The 20,426-nt window shown below is 38.2% G+C and overlaps 1 protein-coding gene across 6 annotated transcripts in view; it reads right to left on the bottom strand.

The window, feature by feature from the left end:
- GRIA2 (glutamate ionotropic receptor AMPA type subunit 2) overlaps positions 1-20,426 on the bottom strand; it is a 166,745-nt gene that overhangs the window by 26,366 nt on the left and 119,953 nt on the right. For all 6 annotated transcript variants that reach the window (XR_011378192.1, XR_007909322.2, XM_051819909.2 and 3 more), the window contains exons 7-11: positions 7,043-7,210; positions 6,677-6,781; positions 5,242-5,352; positions 3,497-3,703; positions 2,628-2,998 (exon numbers count right to left, since the gene is read on the bottom strand). Coding sequence is in view for 4 of the 6 variants with exons in the window: in XM_051819909.2 (XP_051675869.1) it covers positions 2,628-2,998; positions 3,497-3,703; positions 5,242-5,352; positions 6,677-6,781; positions 7,043-7,210 (962 nt within the window). In the remaining 2 variants the exon portion in view is untranslated. The remainder of the gene's footprint in view (positions 1-2,627; positions 2,999-3,496; positions 3,704-5,241; positions 5,353-6,676; positions 6,782-7,042; positions 7,211-20,426) is intronic.

Genomic DNA, 20,426 nt, shown 5'->3' on the forward strand with positions numbered 1-20,426 from the left:
CCTTTCATGCTTCTGAAAGAGTTCCTGAGAATCCTAGGCAGAGCAACAAATTCAATTTTATTTTATGGTGACAATAAAAATGACTTCTATAATTAAAGCCATACCTTTCAACAAGGAATAAATAAATGTGTATATACTATCATTTCTTTTAATCCCTATTGACAATTATTTAAAATTGTTATACATTTTTATATTCCTTTAGAGAGATTTAGGAAAGAAACAGAAGCAAGTAGAAGAATTAAAAAAAAACAGTCTTTGTGACATATTTCTTTCATAATTTCTGTGGTCTTAATCTTTAGAAAACTATTTTATAGTTGAAGACAGTGTAAAATTTAATTTCAAGAAAATTACCAAGTCAATTTATTCAATAATTCTAGACTGTAATTTAAATGTATTAGCAGTAGTGTACATTTCTGTATTGTATTTTACTTGCAAAGTGATGATAAATGTTTTTAAATTTTTAAAAGTCATTGTTAAAGTGACCTTTACACTTACAGTTTTTAAAGGTAATAAACTGCTTTTCTCTTATTGATCATCTCTATCATTGAATTACAAGAAAGTATGGTTTGGTTCATATAAAAAATCATTAAATTTGACAATACTCTGTGTCAGGGTCAATTTTTACATGCACATGTAGCATCAAGGGAAAGAATATGTATCTCTTTTTTAATAAAATGAATTTTGCTCACATATATTCTGAGGCAAAAAGATATCAATCAATAAAAAGGAAAAATATGCTATCTAAAATCTGTTTATCTCACCAGGAAAAAAATATACTACCTATGAAATTGTAGTGCTTCATGACTCATGAGTGAAATCAAAAGCAAAGAAAAAAGACCTTATTTTGAAGCATGTTTGATGAATGTAGGAAGGCATCTATATGTCATGGTGGATTCTTTGATATTATAGGTGGTTAAATACGCCTGGCACTCTAGACCCTACCTGCAAACAGGTTTCCCAGTCTTTGACAAGCACCAAATGTCAAAACAGCTGTCTATAGTGCCAGAAACACGAGGAACAGGGCAAAAAGACCCAAAGTTTTTATTTGGGAATCCAGGCCAATATATCCTGTGTCTTAATGAACTCTCATACACTTCTTATTACTTATTCTAAAGACATTCACAGCTTATACCATCCTAGGATAATTGTACTACATCTGAGACTTAAGGTAATATGATAGTTCAGTAGTCTTCTTAGCAAAGATGAACCATTTCCTTAGTATTTTATGGAGCAAAATGTTACCTGGGACCACAATGTGTTCAGTCCCCCTCCCTTATTAATAGAGACATATTAAAATGTCTTTAACTTAAAATAGATAAACTAAATACAGAGATGAAACTATGAATCATATATTTTGTGAGAGGTGAAATAAACATATACACAATTACATGACATGCCAAGTAAATTTCACTGGCAAGTGTCTAGTTCAAATGTCATTCCCATAGAAAAGCTAGAGGGGATGTGATAGAACCAAGATGTTTAAGATATACATAATTTATAAAATAGCAAATTTTAAAACTTACCACCAGTACAACTACCTACTACTAGAAATTAAGCCATTGAAAGTCTATCTGTAAGATGTATTTAATTCATCTCTAATTGTGCATTATATGAAAAAGATCAGAAAACAAGAAAGTTTTGAGCTCATATAGTTTTCTTTTAAAATTAATGACTTGTTATTCCCAAAAATTCTCAAAAACTAAAATACAGTGAAACTATCTGAAAAGGCACCTCCTTTACGAGATAATAATATGTATCCCTAAGAATCAAAGAAAGGTAATCAAGCCCAAATTAAAATATGCCAGTAGACATCATAATTTTGGCTTTAAATGTTAAATAATTATACCAGGAAAAGCATTATGTATTCCTCTGAAGGGCCACATGTGCTGATTACTCTTATTCATATTTGTAACACGAGAAAACAATCTAGGCTTTGTGACATTTATTATATTTAGATATTCTAGTGCAGGTATTAACATATACTGATAACAGAGGTATAGGAGGTTTTTCCATGATATGGATATAATACCATCCAAAATGGCACAGCCATTTGTAATGACTCATTAGTTCCATCCATGTATTTCTAGATACTTGAAAAATGTTAACATACATTCCTTTTAATCCAGCAACCTAACCTTAAAAAATAAATTTCATAATATTTCTTTCATATCAGTTCCATGAGCTAATGATGGGAAAATAGAAGAGATGAGATGTGTGCCAATGAAGTGTTGTATAGCAAGTTGTTGCTTTTGTAGTTAACAAATAATGTTGCCCATTTTCCCATATACAGGTCTGTGGATCAGCACACAGATGACTGTAAAATGAGAATATGCAGCAAAAACACGGTACCCCTCCAAGAAGGCATGGAATGATAGGAACCTTATGCATTTTATAGCCTCTCCATGGTGTGTATAATTTCACCAGGGAAATATATGACCAACATTCGAAGAACATTGCTCAAATATTTCACAGACTTATGCCGACAGGAAGAGTATGTCCTGTAAGAGTCTTAAACTATTTGGACAAGGAGTCGGCAGCTGGTTACCTTTTTAGAGTGAATTCATAAACACCATGAATATCCACTTGAGACCTAAAATGCACAAAGTTGAAGCAAGTGAGTAACCAACCTTGGCGAAATATCGCATCCTTGCTGCATAAAGGCACCCAAGGAAAACCAGAGACTATTAAAAATCCCAAATTCATTAGTTGATTCACTACTTTGTGTTTCTCTTCCATCTTCAAATTCCTCAGTGTGCCACTCGTAGGGGCTAAATCTGCTGACCAGGAATAAAACTACACTGACCCCAATGTAGGCAAAAACAATGCACATCCAGATCTCATAGGCTAAAGGATCAAGAAATGAAAACACTCCTGGTTTGGACTTCTGAGGCTTCTTGATCATGATAGATATCCCGAGGCTCATAAAGGGCTTTGAAAAGTCAATCACCTCTTCTCTCACAAGGGTAATAGTTAATGGAGCAATTGCAATGTCAGCTTTCTGCAAGGGAAACAAAGGAAAGTAATAGTATATGGAGTCACGTTCAGAAAGGAATCATGGTTACATCATTGGGTCAAAGGGGAAATAAAGGATATCAGAGAAATGGGGATGGTTATTTCCTTGGTAGAGTCCCAGTAAAGAACAAATGAAAAGTGATTTGTTACCCAAATTTCCCTCTTCTTTATAAATACATGCTATACCCATTTGCCTTGACTGTGAGTATTACCCATCTATACTCCATCTATGCCTTTGCTCCCTTTGCATAATACACATAGGCCATATGCTTCAAGACAGACGAAATAAATGCTGCCTCAGTTAATTTGCATGGTTACTTCTGGCTTCAGCTTCAATCTTCCACATTTTCAAAAGGAATTAGCTATTTCTAGAATAATGTGGGAAAACAACAAGCTTGGACACAAATACTTTGCAGGATAGGGTGACATTCTACAAACAAGAGTTCAAATCACAGACTTTATCTGTGAATAGAGATATACTTACCCCATATACAAGTTCTCCAACCATCCCATTCCAAATTTTCGTGTCTGCATCCCTGGCCCCATACTTGCCATCCCCAACAATTGTCAACTTGTACTTAAACCCACAATGTTTGGCAATTTCTGCAGCCAAATCAACACAGTAGCCCTCATAGCGTTCATTGCCTTCAAGCATTTCATGATTTTTCTTCATCATAACATATGGTGATTCCTATATGGAAAGACAGGAATGAATCAGCTTTAACTGTTTAGCTGCGTCAATTAGGCATTACCACTGAATCAGTCTTCTGGCTTAAAATGACTAGTAACAAGAGACAATGTACAATCTAGACGATAGACAACATTAAAGGAAAATGATTAAGAACAATGCTTTGGAAAAAGGGTTCTCAAATACCTACCATTATATTTCAGTAAGATGACTTGAATCTATGTATGCCAGAGTGAAAAATATATTCAAAACCACAAACGGTTAGCTTGTCCTCTCACCATGTTTGCAATTACTAGGGCTTGATGGGGATGACTACTGCTCATCATCTATTTTATTCAACTCTAGATATGGCAGACACTTATTCTAGGTTAAGGCTGCATAAACCAGAACAAGCCTCACAACAAACCCCGTGTCACTGATACCCAAGGATAAGTTAGATTTGGAAATCAGATTAATTCGATGACAAACCGAAATGATCATTGCAGTGATAATCTACTGATTTTGTACCTGCAAGCTTTAAATCTTACTTTGTTTATAAGATAAAATATCCTAAAATGAGCCCACAGGATAGCTAAAGAATAATTCACTCCAGCAAACATAAGAAAGAATAAGCATGAAAAAGGGACCGGACACAGTTCAATATCCTCCATTGGAAAGGGTACCAACATTATTTGAGGCTTGTTAAGATAGCTTCTCCCAACAACACGAAGGCAAAAAGAAAAAAAAAACCTACATGTATCACTAACTTGCATTTCTGAAGAAATTTCCAGGTGCCTACTGATGTTTGCATCTAAATCCCTTATTAGCCATACATATTTTCAGATCAACATCATTAAGATAATGGCTCCCATAAATATACTACCTCACAGCTAAGTAAATAAAACAAAATTGCTTTGCCACAAAATCATGTCCTGTAGTGAACTCCATTTGCTCCATTTTTTCACCAATAGCAGATTGTGATGATCCACATTTTTCTTCCATCTATGCACAGCCTCAGTGTTCAAGATCGGGCTCAACACAACCCCTTACATTAAACACTGCATTTATTTTACAATGGCTGTGTGCCAAATACTGTCTTGAAATTTGGGGTTAAAAGATGGGCAATAAATCATCCTCTTCTTTAAGGGTCCATCTTGTATTACCAAGAAAAAGAAGTAGATGATATTACTAAGCCAGGTAAGCAATGGAAAGATAGACTCCACTGAGAGCCGGACAGAAGGGAAAGCTCTTGAGGAGCTACGAGAGACCCTCTAGAAGACTGTCCCCCAGTGGATCACCTGTGCATCTGGCAGGGTATGAGTCACCTGTCATGCTAGATTTCAGTGGTGAAGAGGATAGAGACCACTTTGAGTCCTTTTGCGAAAGCATGCATAGTCATTTTAACAAAGTAAGAAATGTGGGATGTAAGAGATGATTAAAACCTTGTGAAAACAATGTTGCACTATTATTTATGGTCTTAAAACATAAACCAAAACTCTCCTGGGCAGATAATCTTTTGGAATCAAAAATAAGGTTGAACATAGTCCTAAGTAGCTAATTACCAAAATTGTGGTGACCACAACAGTCTTATTCTCCAGCCCAGAGGTGTCATTTCCTGAGGGAAGTTCAGTGAGCGTGACCACCATTTTGTCTACTTCGCTCCAATAGCCAATCTGAAAAACACACAGCGGGGAGGCACAGGGCAAATTACCTTACTCTTAGCAAAATACGGAGTGATTTTTCAAACTCACATTCAAACTCAAAATTATGCTTACACAAACTGGACTTCTAAATAGAAATGTGTCTCATACATATGAATATATGTAGATGTGCACATATATGTAAGTCTATTAGGCATGGAAAGAAACTAAAAAAACAAGCAAAACAAAATAATTTTTTTGGCAGGCAGTGAGAGAGAAACAGAGAGAAAGGTCTTCCTTCTTCTGTTGTTTCACCCCACAATGGCCGCCACGGCCAGCACATCGCACTGATCTGAAGCCAGGAGCCAGGTGCTTTTCCTGGTCTCCCATGGGGTGCAGGGCCCAAGCACTTGGGCCATCCTCCACTGCACTCCCTGGCCACAGCAGAGAGCTGGCCTGGAAGAGGGGCAACTGGACAGAATCCAGCGCCCTGACTGGGACTAGAACCCGGTGTGCCGGTGCCACAGGCGGAGGATTAGCCTATTGAGCCACAGCGCTGGCCCAAAATAATTCTTAAAATTGGCTGGTGGTGGGGCCAGTGCTGTGGCATAGTGGGCTGAGCCTCCACCTGTGTTACCAGCATCCCATATGGGTGCTGGTTTCAGTCTTGGCTGCTCCTCTTCTGATCCAGCTCTCTGCTATGGCCTGGGAAAGCAGTGGAAGATGGCCCAAGTGCTTGGGCCCCTGCACCCACATGGGAGAACTGGAAGGGGCTCCTGGCTCCTGGCTTCAGATCCACCCAGCCCCGGCTGTTGTGGCCATTTGGGGAGTGAACCAAATGTCTTTCCCTCTCTCTGTGACTCTATTTCTCAAATAAACAAATAAAATCTTTTAAGAAAATAGCTTGTGTTCTCTGGTTCACCTTTTCACATTCTCTAAGAGGAATCTATTTGAGAGAGATTATAGAGATTATGCAAATAAAATACAAACAATGGCATTTAGCGCCAATGCTGAATGGAACAGCTCCTTGGTGCATTTCCATCAGCTATTTTTAGGTTTCAGAACCATCAGCCTTCAGCAATAGTTCTTTTTCACCTCATTACAGTCTTTTTCCACTGCACTCTAAAAAATGTACAGCAGTCCTACTTACAGTTATTTCTCAGATTACATCCCAGTGATACTTACCAGAAATGAATAGGTTCGATTTAGAAAATTACTTGAAAACACATCTGTTTCGGGTGCTCTTTAGAGCCTATCTGTGAATGCCCTCTCCAGAACACTCGGGAAGCGTGAAGTGACAGGTGAGCTGACTCACCTCTTCTCTCAGACAACAGCCTTTAAATCACTAAGGATTTACCTTCCGAGGCCCATTAGTTTTGAGCTCCATGATGTTAATTGTATAGTTTATTCTTTTTCCATTCTGGTCAAATTTTATATTTCCTGAGAGACCTTCAACCTGAACCTAATGAAGAAACAGAAAAGAAACAGTTGCGATTTTATTTCAACCAAGGTACACACTGTACAAATTACTCTTTAGGATCAAGTCCAGAAAATTATATTAATAAGTTTCTTTTCACTTGCAACCTACCTTTGTGTTGTTAGGAAATAACCTTGCCTGTGTGTTAAACATAAGGATTAAAATAAACATGACTGATATGGTAGGGAAAAAAATTGATGATCATGTTATATGACATCAACTCTCAGCTCATTTTGAATGACTGACCTGTTTGAGGGCCCTTTCTATTTCCACACCTTGTCCCCAGGGGACTGCTGGGTTTGCCAGACAGTCGCCCGCATTCCCCCGTCGAGAGATTTCAATTCTCTGCTTGCGGAGGTTTCGGAAAGCTTCTGTCATCACTTGAACAGCATCATAGGTCAGAGCGGAAGTGTACTGAAAAGGACCACACACTTTGGTAAGAACAGGAGAAAGTGCAGAAACTCACTGCATATGTGCTCAATACTGCGGTTGCCCACATACGATATCATGGAGAAGTTCAAGAATTCAAATGCAATGTCTGCTCTAGAAACCTAAGAATCAAAGAGAAGTGGTCAAGAATATCAGGACTAGGTAGTTTACCCTTGACTTTAAACATTTTATATTATGTTAACATCTCAGCCATTTCAGATGAGACTTTTCATAGTAATTGCATCAATGTTGTTTTTCTAATAAATTTCTCATTAGATCATCACTTCATGATTTGTGATGTTGATATACAAATTATCAAATTAAAAATTTCTTCACAGTTCAGAGGGATTTTCATTTTTTTGTGGAAAATTAGTTTCAGGATCTTCATCTCTCAGCCCTGGGACTGCTAACATACAAGTACCTCTGCAGTGGTTTTGGCAGTGTTTGTTTCCGTTTCCCTATGATGCTGGTAACTGTGGAGAAGAATCATCAAACTTCATGATCTCCATGCTCCCTTCATGCTTCAAGACTCTATGCTGAGACCAGCATTGTGGAACCTTGGCTGCTCTGCTTCCAATCCAGCTTCCTGCTAATGTGCCTGAGAAAGCAGCAGAAGATGATCCAAGTGCCTGGGTCCCTGCCATTCATGTGGGAGCTAGATACAGATCCTAGCTTCTAGCTTCAGCTTGGCCCAGCCCCAGATATTGCAACCATTTGGGGAGTAAACCAGCACATGGATCAACAGACGGATATAGTTTTCTCTCTCTCTCTCTCTTCTTCAGAGAAATAAAGATAAGTTTTTGAAACAAAACACATAAAAGAAGACTATGCCAAGACTGATTCCAATCTTCTAATATTCAGATCTTAGTGGGACAGAATTATTAGAGGAGCTGGGCCCAAGCAGAAAAATGCTGCATGGGTACAAGCCTTCTCAACATCTGGACACATACTGTGATGTGCAAAATACAGAGCGTCATTTGTCAAATGAGCAATCCTACTGTTGTGAATGATGAATTACTGTATGATACAAAGACTTTACTGAAACTGATGAAATTTCTATTAGTACTTCTTAATCTATTGGTACTAAAAGTACTGGAAGCTGGAAAATACACAGCACAATTAAGTGCAATACTAATAATAACTGATTATTTGACAGTAAATCCTAAACCAGGAATCCAAAACGGGGAGCCAATGTTTCCAAATAATCCTCTTCCATTTCCTAGTAACTGAGTTTTCGCACTTTCGAAAATGACTCTTTCCTATCACTTTTAATCTTTTCTAGATGCTTATGCCACCACAAACTTCCCATCCTATAAATGTATGCTGACTGTCTGGCCTGACATGTCGTGAAGAACACAGACACCACCAGAGAGGACCAACGTATTGTTCAACTGTCAGATTACTAAACCCCTATCTCTGCTTCCTGCCTGAGGTGATGACGCGGAGGCAGCTGCATCCTCTCCCGGGGACAGCATCTCCAGCAGCACGTGGGTCCTGTCCCTCCAGTCTTCCTCAGGACATCGTATCCACAACTACACTCTCAGTGTAACTTCGTCACTGTTCACTCTCTACTAGCAATCCAGCTGCTCCCTTATCGCTTGCTAAATACAGAGGAGGGAGTGTGAGGAGAGTGGGGTGGGGTGGGAGGGCAGGAGAGGAAGAGGGAGGCTGCTTTCTATACAAATATCTTTGTGCCGCGTCACTGCAGGCCTTGGTGTGAGTCCTTCTCTCTACACCTAGAGATCTTCTGAAGGCTTGCACTGCTGTTTCCTGCATATACCTCAAACTAGACAGATGTAAATAAAACCCATTACCAAATTTTGCAAAATCTGTAACATTTACCTTTAAACTGTACATGGAAGGAACTTAGTATAGTATGTTACAGGTCCATTTACACAACTTGTGCTCCTACATCCAAAATGCAATTTTTGGGAAACTCTCTTAAGAAAATATTGTACAATTTGGATAATTTTCAGAAAAAATATTAATTTTGGTAATAAGTAATATGGAAAAATTAAAACATTGACAATAAGGGAATGTTTTTAAAACTGTTTTCTGCTTTGGGGAAGTATTATGTATTCATTAAAAAGTGATTCTAATAAAGGTCATATAACAACACGATTAATGTTGATAATAAAATAAGCAAAAAACATGACTGCAACTAAATTTTTTAAAATATTTTTGTCAATAAATAGAGTAATAAAAATAGCTACATCATTTTAAAAATAGGTTGAGAAATGAATTAATAGGAAAGAAACAAATGAGAATATTACTTTTTTAATCATTCAATAATATCCATGCATAAATATTACTGCATCTTAAATCACATATATTTTAGAGAAGATCTCATGGGCAGGCTCTGTTCTAACAGTTAGGACACCACTTGGGATGCCCATATCCCATACTAGAGTGCCTGGGCTCACGTCCCAGCTTTTCTCCCTATTCTAGCTTCCTGCTAATGTGAACTCTGGGAGGCAGACGTTATGACTCAATTGCATCAGTCCCTGCCACCCACTTGGGAGAACAGCATTGAGATCCTAGCTCCCGGCTACAGCCTGGCCAAGCCAAGACAGTCATTGTGGGCATTTGAGGAGTGAAGCAGAAACTGGCAGTCTCTCTCTCTCTCTCACTCTCTTTCTCAAAAAAGAGAAGTCAAAGAAAGGACTTCTTTAAGTAAATTATGAAATATCAAATCACAGGCTGGCACTGTGGCGTAGTGGCTAAACCGCAGTCTGCTGTGCTGGCATCCCATATGGGCGCCGGTTCAAGACCCAGCTGTTCTACTTCCGATCCAGCTCTCTGCTCTGGTCTGGGAAAGTAGCAGAAGATGGCCCAAATCCTTGGGCCCCTGCACCCATGTGGGAGACCCGGAAGCAGCTCCTGGCTCTTGGCTTCGGATTGGCACAGTTCCAGCTGTTGCGGCCAACTGGGGAGTGAACCAGAGGATGAAAGACTTCTCTTTCTTTCTCTCTGTCTCTCCTTTTCTCTCTGTGTAACTCTGAATTTCAAATAAATAAATAAATATTTAAAAAAAAGAAATATCAAGTCAGGATATATCTGTCTCACACATGTGTGTTTCTATTACCAATGAAGAAAACAGCATTGATTAATGTGCTTTCTTATAAAGCAGTTGTTGACAACATAATTCTTGTCCATGTCTCTGAAGAAGAAAGAGGACCTAAACTGAATATTTGGGGCAAGCATTGTGACTCAGTGGGTTAAGTCACTGCTGATTCAAGTCCCAGCTGCTCTACTTCCAATCCAGCTCCCTGCCAATGCTCCTGGGAAAAGCAGCTAAAGATGGCCCAATTACTTGCAATAACACCCACACAGGAAATCTGGATGGAATGCCCGGTTCCAGGCTTCTGACTGGTCCAGTCTTGGCTATTGCAGCCATTTGGCAGTGAACCAGTGAAGAAAACATCCTCTCTCTCTCTTCTTCTTCTTCTTTTTCTCTATATTTCTGTCTTTCAAATAAATACATCATTTTTAATTAAAGTAATAAATATTCAAAAGTCTTGCAATTTGTATTAAAAATTGTGATAGTCAAAAAAATTGTGATAGTCACCAAAAGACAAAATCTTCATTAAGGCAGTTTATACATATCACGAGGAGAAATCTACAAAGACATCTACTAAAGGTTTTAGAAGTCTGTGAATGTCAGACACGACACTAAAAAATAAGATTCAGCTGAATGAACTAAAAGCATTTAAATGCACACGGTATATCATGATATGATTCAAAGCATGTGCATACTACAAAAAAAGCCTTTCAACCTTTGTCAAATATTCAAATCTAATCAAAGCATGAGCCCGTTATCATTTTAAATTAAAAGTCACAATCATAGAAGCACAATTCTGGCTAGAGAAAATCAACGCTTCTGCATCCAGAGTTCCTTTAATTTATGTTCTGCATATGCGGATCATCTGTTTTCTAAACAAATATATTCACATTTTTTGATTGTATAGTGAAACATTTCAGTGTTATTCTACCATTCACTGAATTAGATGTAAACTAATTTGAAGGGAACATGATGACAATGGAATGATCCCCTTTTTTGAGGACAAATGCCTCTTCTCTGCTGTGCTGATTATGTTCTCTGAAATCCCTCAGCTGGGCTGCAAATTTACATTTCGGGGGGTCTTTATGCTCTGCAGTGCTACATCATCATCACATCAGACTGATGCTTTAAGAAGAAATCTGAGAAATTGTTAATACGGCCCATTTTGCAAGTGAGCTTTATATTCCACGTTGTGTTATTTGTTGAGACTTAATTTTCTAACATAAAATGAAATATGCATGCTCTACATGAATGATATGGCCAAAAGTCACCTGACAAACCATTTAATAACACATTAGTGTAATTACTAGCACTGGGGAATACTCCTCTCTCTCCTCTCTGTCTCACAGACACACTTGCTCACACACACACACACACACACACAGGAGCTATGAAAAGAAGCTCTGTGTACAGTTCAAATTTAGTGAACATGAAAGAGGGCATATGAATGGCCATATAAACTATTATGGGTTATCATTATGACAACTTCTTTTCTTAAATATATGTTATCCACATCACAACAAAATAGAAAATACATTCAAACAAGAAGTATTAAAGTAAAGGTATTGTGAAGAAGTTACATAATTTCCTATGAATAATTACTTTCCAAATTTTCTTTGGCACTTGAAATTTAGTTGAGTGAAGGTTAAAAAGCATTTCCTTTAACACCAAAAGATATGCTCAAGGCCAGACTGTACCATGTATCACTTACTATTCTGTTGTGCTGGGCAAATTAACTAAAATCTTTGTTCCTAGTGATTCTTATTGAAATAAGGGAAGCGGTGCCTCTTTGTCTACACCAGAGGAGTGTTAAGGAAGGCAAAGGAAAGAGTGCAGGCTCCCCTCATAATCACTGTGGCCAATCTGAGTTGGATGGTATCTTAATAAAACCTTTAAGATAAAACTATTCAAAAATATTCCAGTTTTTGAGATAAAGTTTCCACGTCATCTAGGTTTATTTTACAAAGTTTAATACAAGCTTTGTTTTGTAAAGTACATGACAGATGGGACTTGAATCTGTGTCTCTGTGATTCCGGGGCAATGAGGGTGACCAACTGCTTTGTCTGACTGGGACTCTTTGATTTGGGAACAGAAAGTCCTAAAAATGCCAGGCAACTCGCTTCGTCTCTGGCACATTACAATGGTTGGCCATCTTATTTAACAAATGCTACACCAAATAAGTGGATAGACAGGAAGTGAGAAGCCTGGTGATCTACGAAATATGCTAAAAATGTTATTGACCAGCAGATTTACTTTCATTTTTTATTATTATTTCTATTTTATCCTGGTATAAAATTAGTTTGACTTTACAATGTTTCAACACCATTATCCTGTTCCACAAAATAAAAATTCTAAATTCCAATCAGATCAGAAATTGCTTTTCAAGTTGGCATATTATAGGCCCCAAGAAATTTTAAGATTAAAAATTTCTATTTAAATTTATTTAATCAGCACTTCCCAAACTAATTACCATTTAAAAAGTTTCCTTAACATCAATAACTCTCCATAAAAGGAAGGTTTTGTGTAACATACTACAGGATGGTAAACATTTGTGGCCTAGTATATGTTACATACCCATTTCTAAGATAGCATCAATTATTTAGCTAAAATTATACACAGAATGATATGTCCCTAGAGGACATTACACAATATAAGTTTTAGTTTCATTGCTTTAAAGAATATCAACAGAGTCAACATTAATGATGTTTAGTAAAAATAAGTAAATTTATGAGAAAAATTTAGGGAGTTTATTTTTTAATGATTCGCAAAAATGGCCAAGAATCAAGTAGAGTGACAGAAAAAAGAGTACTGTGAGAAAATAAAACATAAATTTAAAATTATTCACTTGTCTTAATTTCAAATTCCACTGCAGTTCCACCCTCTAGAAAAGAGCTGGTGGGATAAGGTCATCTTTAATTTATGGTAAAGCCTTTTGAACATGTGTCCTTTGAAATTTCATTGCATAAAGGCATAAAATCTGCATAAAAATCAGTAGCTTTGGTAAGCACATAAACTGTATCACATTTCCAAGGGTGAAAAAACTATTGGCAAGAAACCAAAGTTGACATCCTTTATTATTCTCTATAAATAATCAAACTAATTTTAATTTATAGTGAATATTCTTCATCTAAAAGGATATATTAAAAATATAATATTTTAAGCAAATTATCCAGATCATTTGTGGGGAGCAACTGGGAGCAACTCGGACTAGACTAAGTTACTGGAATTAAGACTTATTCTATGCATCTGCTCTCCCACAATATGGCGCTGGGAGAGGAGCAAACAGCTTCTACACAGCTGCCTCCAGTTCAACCAATAAACAGCAGGACCTGCTCCTGATTGGAGGAGAGCAGCGTACTCGGCGTGTGGGTAGCAGAGTTGGGATTGGTGGAAGAGGACTATAAAGGAGGAGAGAGACAACATGCAACAGGGAACATCTGAGGGAACACCTGTGCAGCCCCCGAGAGAGCCGGCCGGCAGTGTGCCGCTACCCCGCGGAAGTGGGGAAAGTGGCTAGGGGGAACCGCCCTTCCACGGAGGTGGAAGGGTCGGTAGCCAACCCAGGAAGAACCAGCAGCAAACCCGGGGAGGGCTGAGCAGACGGAAGAACAACGCAGGGTCCTGTGTCATTCCTCCGTGAAGAGGGGGAGCGACAATCATTGACCTTGAATGAAAGATCTTTCTTAAGGTTCAAGACCTATATATTCAGAAACCCTAAATAAATACATAAGGGTTCTGATTTTCAGGTAAAGAGGGTCATATTCATCAAAAACAGAAACAAAGGTTGCTCAAATCAAGGCATCATCTGGTTTAGATTCAGTCATGGATAAAGACATTCCTTGGAGGCAGATCTTTTCCTTTGTTTGTAGCATCCATCTTTTCCTGGACTCCCCCCTCCCACCCCACTTCCGAGGATTCTTCTAACAAGGTGAAAGTCCTAATTTTTTCTATGCTACAAAATAATCAAAAAATAACATATTGTCCCACATAATTTAGGATTTAATTTTGGAACCAGGAGATTAGTAATGTCTACCTGCTAGTCATCCCGTTCTGAAGGGGATCCACTATAGTGCCAGAAAGTACAAATGCGAAATGTTAGTGTCTGTCCCATTGAGTGATTAAATAATTAGCTCCTTAAGTGATCATAGTATTAGAGATTTGTGAAAAGCTGTAGCAGTCACCTATATGTTAATGTGTATCTGTTCTATTTACAGAGAAAGTAATGTGGAAATGAGTTCAAATTTTCTGCATTTGAATCATAAATAATAATGCATCTTATTACACCATTATTTTGTATCTATTTTTACAAGATATAAATTTTTCATCCATCAGTTTTTCAATATATGAGTTTATTTCTGTCATATACTCACTCTTTAAACTAGAAAATGTGGCAGGTGTTTCAGCCATGGTGGGTAGGATGTTTTACAGCTAGGAATATAGCAAATGGCAATGCATCAACTGGGGTTTTGGTCAGTTAAAACTCTCAGGAAGTAGGATTAATTCCATTAGACCACCAGGGTACTATTTAATACACAATACTGATTACTGGACTGACAAAGATTATGCTATTTTCAGACAGGACTAATAACTCTCGTAGGGCAGCAATTAAAAAAGTTGGAGTCTGTGTGTGAAGCGTTTCCTGAGTCCAGTGAGATTAGTGAGGGAAAGCCTTATTTAGAGTGCCGCATGAATGGCACTCCTGTAGGACTGCTGAATTCCTAAACACCACCCGGATTCAGAAGACACAAAACTGGACCCAAGGTTATTAGGTAAGAAGATAGAATGGTGTTTCAAATGGTGGAGACAGCAAAATACTAACAATCTGTCTAAAGATAGAAATATTTATAAAGCATTTTTGAGATACTGGAAAATCTCCTTTATAATCTTTCCTTTAAAAAGAAATGTAAAATGCCTACTTTTCATTGTGCCATGGAAATTCAGGTTTGACGATGGGTCTGGTCAGGTGATCAAAGTCATTTAAAGTCTCATCGAGTAAAATAACTCAATGCTTCTCTGCCATAGCTGAACCAAACAACAGCACAATATTTTGGCACAAATTTAAGCCAAATTTCATAATTAAAAGTCCATAGTGAGTTCCTTCCCAGGAATCTGATATTTTCCAAGTGTTTACTTGTCTATTTTTCAGTATCTATTGCAGGTATAATATGTGCACATCATACTGCGAGATTTAGGGCCAAGCAGATAAAAATGAGGCAGACTGCCTTTCACAGTCCCATTTGAATCCACAACTATCTTTCCACAGAATTTATAGAACAACATTACATATATGAATTTTGCAACTATTATCTTGTTCATAAATCAGGACATTAAGATAAACATTAAATGTGACCAATTTTTGTGCACATTTTCACCTCCATGTCACCATCAGAATTTAGATAATCAACATTTCTTGCCTGGATTGTTTGTGACATCTTCCAAAAACTCCCCTCCCCCAATCTGTCCTCCCCACCATCTCTTATGACCAGAGCAGCATCAAAGCCATGATCAGCACTCTCCTCTAGTGGTTCCCTGTTGCTCTCAAAATAAAGCAAAAACTTCCTAATGGCCAACAAAGTGCACATGACCTGGGCATTTCTAAAGTGAGTTCTCAGCATTCTGGAAACATTGCTATTCAGCCTCTAGCCTTATAAAATGTTTATTCCTCCCTTGCATGGGAGATTTTTTTATGCTTTCTTAATTTTATGTCTTCTTCCAGTCTGAAATTCCTATAAGAAATTTTTTCTTTCACCTAGATTGAAAATTAGGAGCTTCTTATAGGACACATCAGAGAACTTTTACTTTTTTTTTCTCCTTGTACATCCAGGAAACCTTCATGACGTAGCTACTTTATTCTAGAGGCTTGAGATAAATGAATGAACAAGAAATGACACTCTCAAGCAAAGGAAAACAGAAAATGAACAATGCAATGAAACGAGAAGATCAGAATAGTGCAAACACCGAAGCAGATGCAACGGTGGAGAGACTGTCATTGTAAACAGAGATCATATATCGGCTTGAGAAGATGGCATTTGAGCAAAGATAGAAAAAACCCATGAGGGTTATCCATGAAGACATTGAAAGGGAGAGCAGTCCAGAGGAGGGTATAGTCAGTGCGAGGAGTGGGCAGATGCCCTACATGCTTAAGGAATAAATAGAAAGAGGCACCATTAAGAAGAAGCAGAGTAAGCAGGAGGAAGTGTGCTGAGAGGTGAGGTCCATGAGACCAGGCAACAATGCAGTGCACAGATCATGGTGGTGGAGTTTAGGGTGATGACAGAAGGCATGGTGAAACGAGACAGAGCTGACAGGACTTTCTGCAATATTGGTCATTGACTACAGGAAAAGGGGAGAGTCAGAGATATTTTCAATTGTTGTATCTAAGCAGCTACTGAAAGATATGGTTTTTACCAGCGGAACTAGGAAAAGCTGATGATAGTTTGTAGAAGCAAAGGAGAGGATAAAAGTGGAACACAAGTTGAATTTGAAGAAGACACCAATGAGACAATTTCCATCCATGCTAAAGTAATTGTTGGTTTCTAGCCTGAAGATTGTAAATCCTTGAAGAGCGGAACCTCTCCTTTTCTCTGACACCTAGAACAGAACCCACTTCAGTAAGAAATTCAACAAACACGTATTGAAGGAATAGATGAATGAATGTTTTCCCAATTTAGCAAATTAGTGAAAGTGAGATTTAAAATCCCATCGCCATGACTGCGTTTATTTTTGTACAGTATATAACAATAAAGAATGTCAAATACTGATGGGCTCGTACTCTGATGTAGAGAGAAAAACTACCTCCTGCAACACCAACATCCACTTCTGATCCAGCTCCCTGTAACTGCCTAGGAAAAGCAGTGGAAGATTAGCCAAATATTTCACCCCCTCCACCCAATGAGCGACCTGGATGAAGGGCTCCTGGCTTTGGCCTGGCTCAGTACTGGCAGATGCAGCCATCTGGGGAGTGCACCAGTGGATGGAAGATCTTTCTCTTTCATCCTCTCATTCTCTCTCTCCCCATCTCACCCGCGCTCTCTGAAACTCTTTCAAAATAAATAAATGAATCTCTAAACATTGAACCATATTTGATTATTGTTAAAATATTTCAACTCTTTTTTATTATTATTTTTTGACAGGCAGAGTGGACAGTGAGAGAGAGACAGAGAAAGGTCTTCCTTTGCCGTTGGTTCACCCCCCAATAGAGGTGCCGGCTGTGCGCTGCGGCTGGCGCACCACGCTGATCCGAAGCCAGGAGCCAGGTGCTTCTCCCGGTCTCCCATGCGGGTGCGGGGCCCAAGCACTTGGGCCATCCTCCACTGCACTCCCGGGCCACAGCAGAGAGCTGGACAGGAAGAGGAGCAACTGGGACAGAATCCGGCATCCAACCGGGACTAGAACCCAGGATGCCGGCGCCACAGGCGGAGGATTAGCCTAGTGAGTCAGCTCTTGAAACTTACTTAAGATTTTATTTATGCTTACTGAAAAAATTTTTCTTTAATTAGGAAACTATGTAAGACTAAGATTTTGAAAAAAACCATTTATTACCCTTATAACTCCATAGAATTTGTACTCCAAATCTTAATTATGGAAATAATATCATGTAGCATTTTATAGAGTTTTTATGCCTAGAGCACTACTTTTTCTTGTGGGTAGTAAAATGTGAGTTAAGTATCAGGCAATGTACCTTACATAGTCAATGATCCAAAAGACAACATAATAAAATATAATCTCATAGGAAATAATCTCATTAGACATTTTTGTTCCTTTTCCTTAAACAGATCATGTAAGAAGAGGCTGCTTCTTTACATTTAGAGAATGTTGGACAGACCCCATGTAGTTTGTCTGCCCTTCCCTTTCCCATGTAACAGGAACAGTAATGCGAGCAACACTTTCCTTATCCCTGGTATCACTTTTTAAAGTTTTAATTACTCACAGTTAATCTTTAACCCAAAAATTCTAATGATGGTGGGCATGTAGCAGTGGCTAAGACATCATCTGGGACATTCTCATCTCATATTGGAGTGCCTTGATTTGAGCCCCAGATGCTCATGTGTGCACTGGGAGGCAGCAGGCAATGGCTGAAATATCTGGTTCCCTGACACCCATGTGGGAGACCCAGATTGAGTTCTGGGCTCCTGGCTTCCATCTGACCCAGTTCTGGCTATATCGGGCATTTGGGGGTTAAGTCAGTGGGTGGAAGACATCTCTCTGATTCTTTTTACCTATCTATCTCTCTCTTCCTCTCTTTCAAATAAAATGAAAATAAATACAAATTTATAAAACAAAGTATTCAACATAATATTACAACTAGAAATAATCCATACATTTTAAATTCTGTGCTGTCCTGAGTAGCTTGATGAAATCCCCACATCCTGCCCAGGATATGAATCATACAGTTATCCAGCATAAGCATGCTGTGTACACCACTCAACTGTTAGTCACTTAACACCTATCCGAGTTATCATATCCATTGCCATGGTATTGCTGTGCATATACTCAAGGAAGCCTATTTACCCAGTAATGTCCTCAAAGTACAAGGTACAAGAGTAGTGCTTTTGGCAATTCAGATATGTCTTTTAAAAAAAGCTGCAAAATTCTTTTGCTTTGCGAAGAGGTGAAAGTTGACAACTTAATAAGAAACAAAAATTATACTGAAGTCACAGTGACTCTCATTATCCACATCTCATCTTTTCGTTAGGCTTTGGAGCGCCTCACATCACCATGAGAACAACAATGAGTATGGTATAAAAGTTATTTTGAGAGAGAGAGAAAGAAATAGATAGAGACCACATTCACATACTTTTATTATTTATAGTTCTAGAGAAGGGTATGAGTACTAGTGGTTGAACCATTGGTTAGGAAGCCTAGACTCCATATCAAGGTGCATGGGTTTGGGTTCCTGACTCTGCTTCCTGCTAATCTATGTGCTTGGAGGCAGCCAGTGATGGCTCGAATGGTTGGGACCCTGCCATCTACATGGGAGAATTGGATTGGTTGAGGCGTGTTGCATATATTTGGGGAGTGGACCAGCAAATGACAATTCTTTCCCTTCCCTTCTCTCTACCTCTCTCTTCCTCTCAAATTAGATAAAAAAAAAAGAACAGGTCATCAAAGAAGGAGGTACCTTTCTCTGAAGGGAGGAGAGAACCTCCACTTTGACTATGACCTTGTCTAAACAAGATAAGAGTCGGAGAACTCAGAGGGCTTCCATAGCCTTGGAAACTCATGACTGGAGCATAGGGAGATTACTGATGCCATAGACAGGAGTGTCAATTGGTAAAGTCAACAACAGGAGTCACTGTGCACTTACTCCTCATGTAGAATCTCTATCCTTAATGTGCTGTACATTGAGACTTAATGCTATAACGAGTACTCAAACAATATATTTCACTTTGTGTTTCTATGGGGGTGCAAACTGTTGAAATCCTTACTTAATGCATACTAAACTGATCCTCTGTAAAAAAAAAAAAAAAAAAAAAAAAAAGAAATTATCAATTCCCAACTTGACTCTCACTGGGATTAAACATGACAATAGGTCTGCTCTGATTTCATCATCATTTAAAAAAATCATCTATTATTTTTCACTTTATGTTTCTGTGTGGGAGCAAACTGTTGAAATCCATACTTAATGTATACTAAGCTGATCTTCTGTATATTAAGATAATTGAAAATGAATCATGATGTGAATGGAAGGGGAGAGGGAGTGGGAAAGGGGAGGGTTGTGGGTGGGAGGGACGGTATGGGGGGGAAGCCATTGTAATCCATAAGTCGTACTTTGGAAAATTATAAGCATTAAATAAAAGTTTAAAAAAAAAAAAAACAACATTGTTATAATTGTTAGGTCCAATTATTAGTTATTGTTAATGCTACTGTACCTAATTTATAACTTAGGCTTTATCTTAAGTATGTATATACAGCAAAAGTATAGTCTACGAATTACTATGTACAGTTTCAGGCATCCACTGGGGGTTCTGGAATGTGTCCCCCACAGAGGGAAACACTGCTATATTCTGTAATTATTATCTATTGACAACTGAAGAATCTTTTCTCCTCTAACTCCTACAAGATGCCCTTCTCATTGGTTCCAAATATTTAGGTTCTTACAGCAGCAAAAATGTGCAGTTTCCAGAACATGTTATGTCA

Source organism: Oryctolagus cuniculus, chromosome 8 (assembly GCF_964237555.1).
Source record: "Oryctolagus cuniculus chromosome 8, mOryCun1.1, whole genome shotgun sequence".
NCBI classification, from domain to species: domain Eukaryota; kingdom Metazoa; phylum Chordata; class Mammalia; order Lagomorpha; family Leporidae; genus Oryctolagus; species Oryctolagus cuniculus.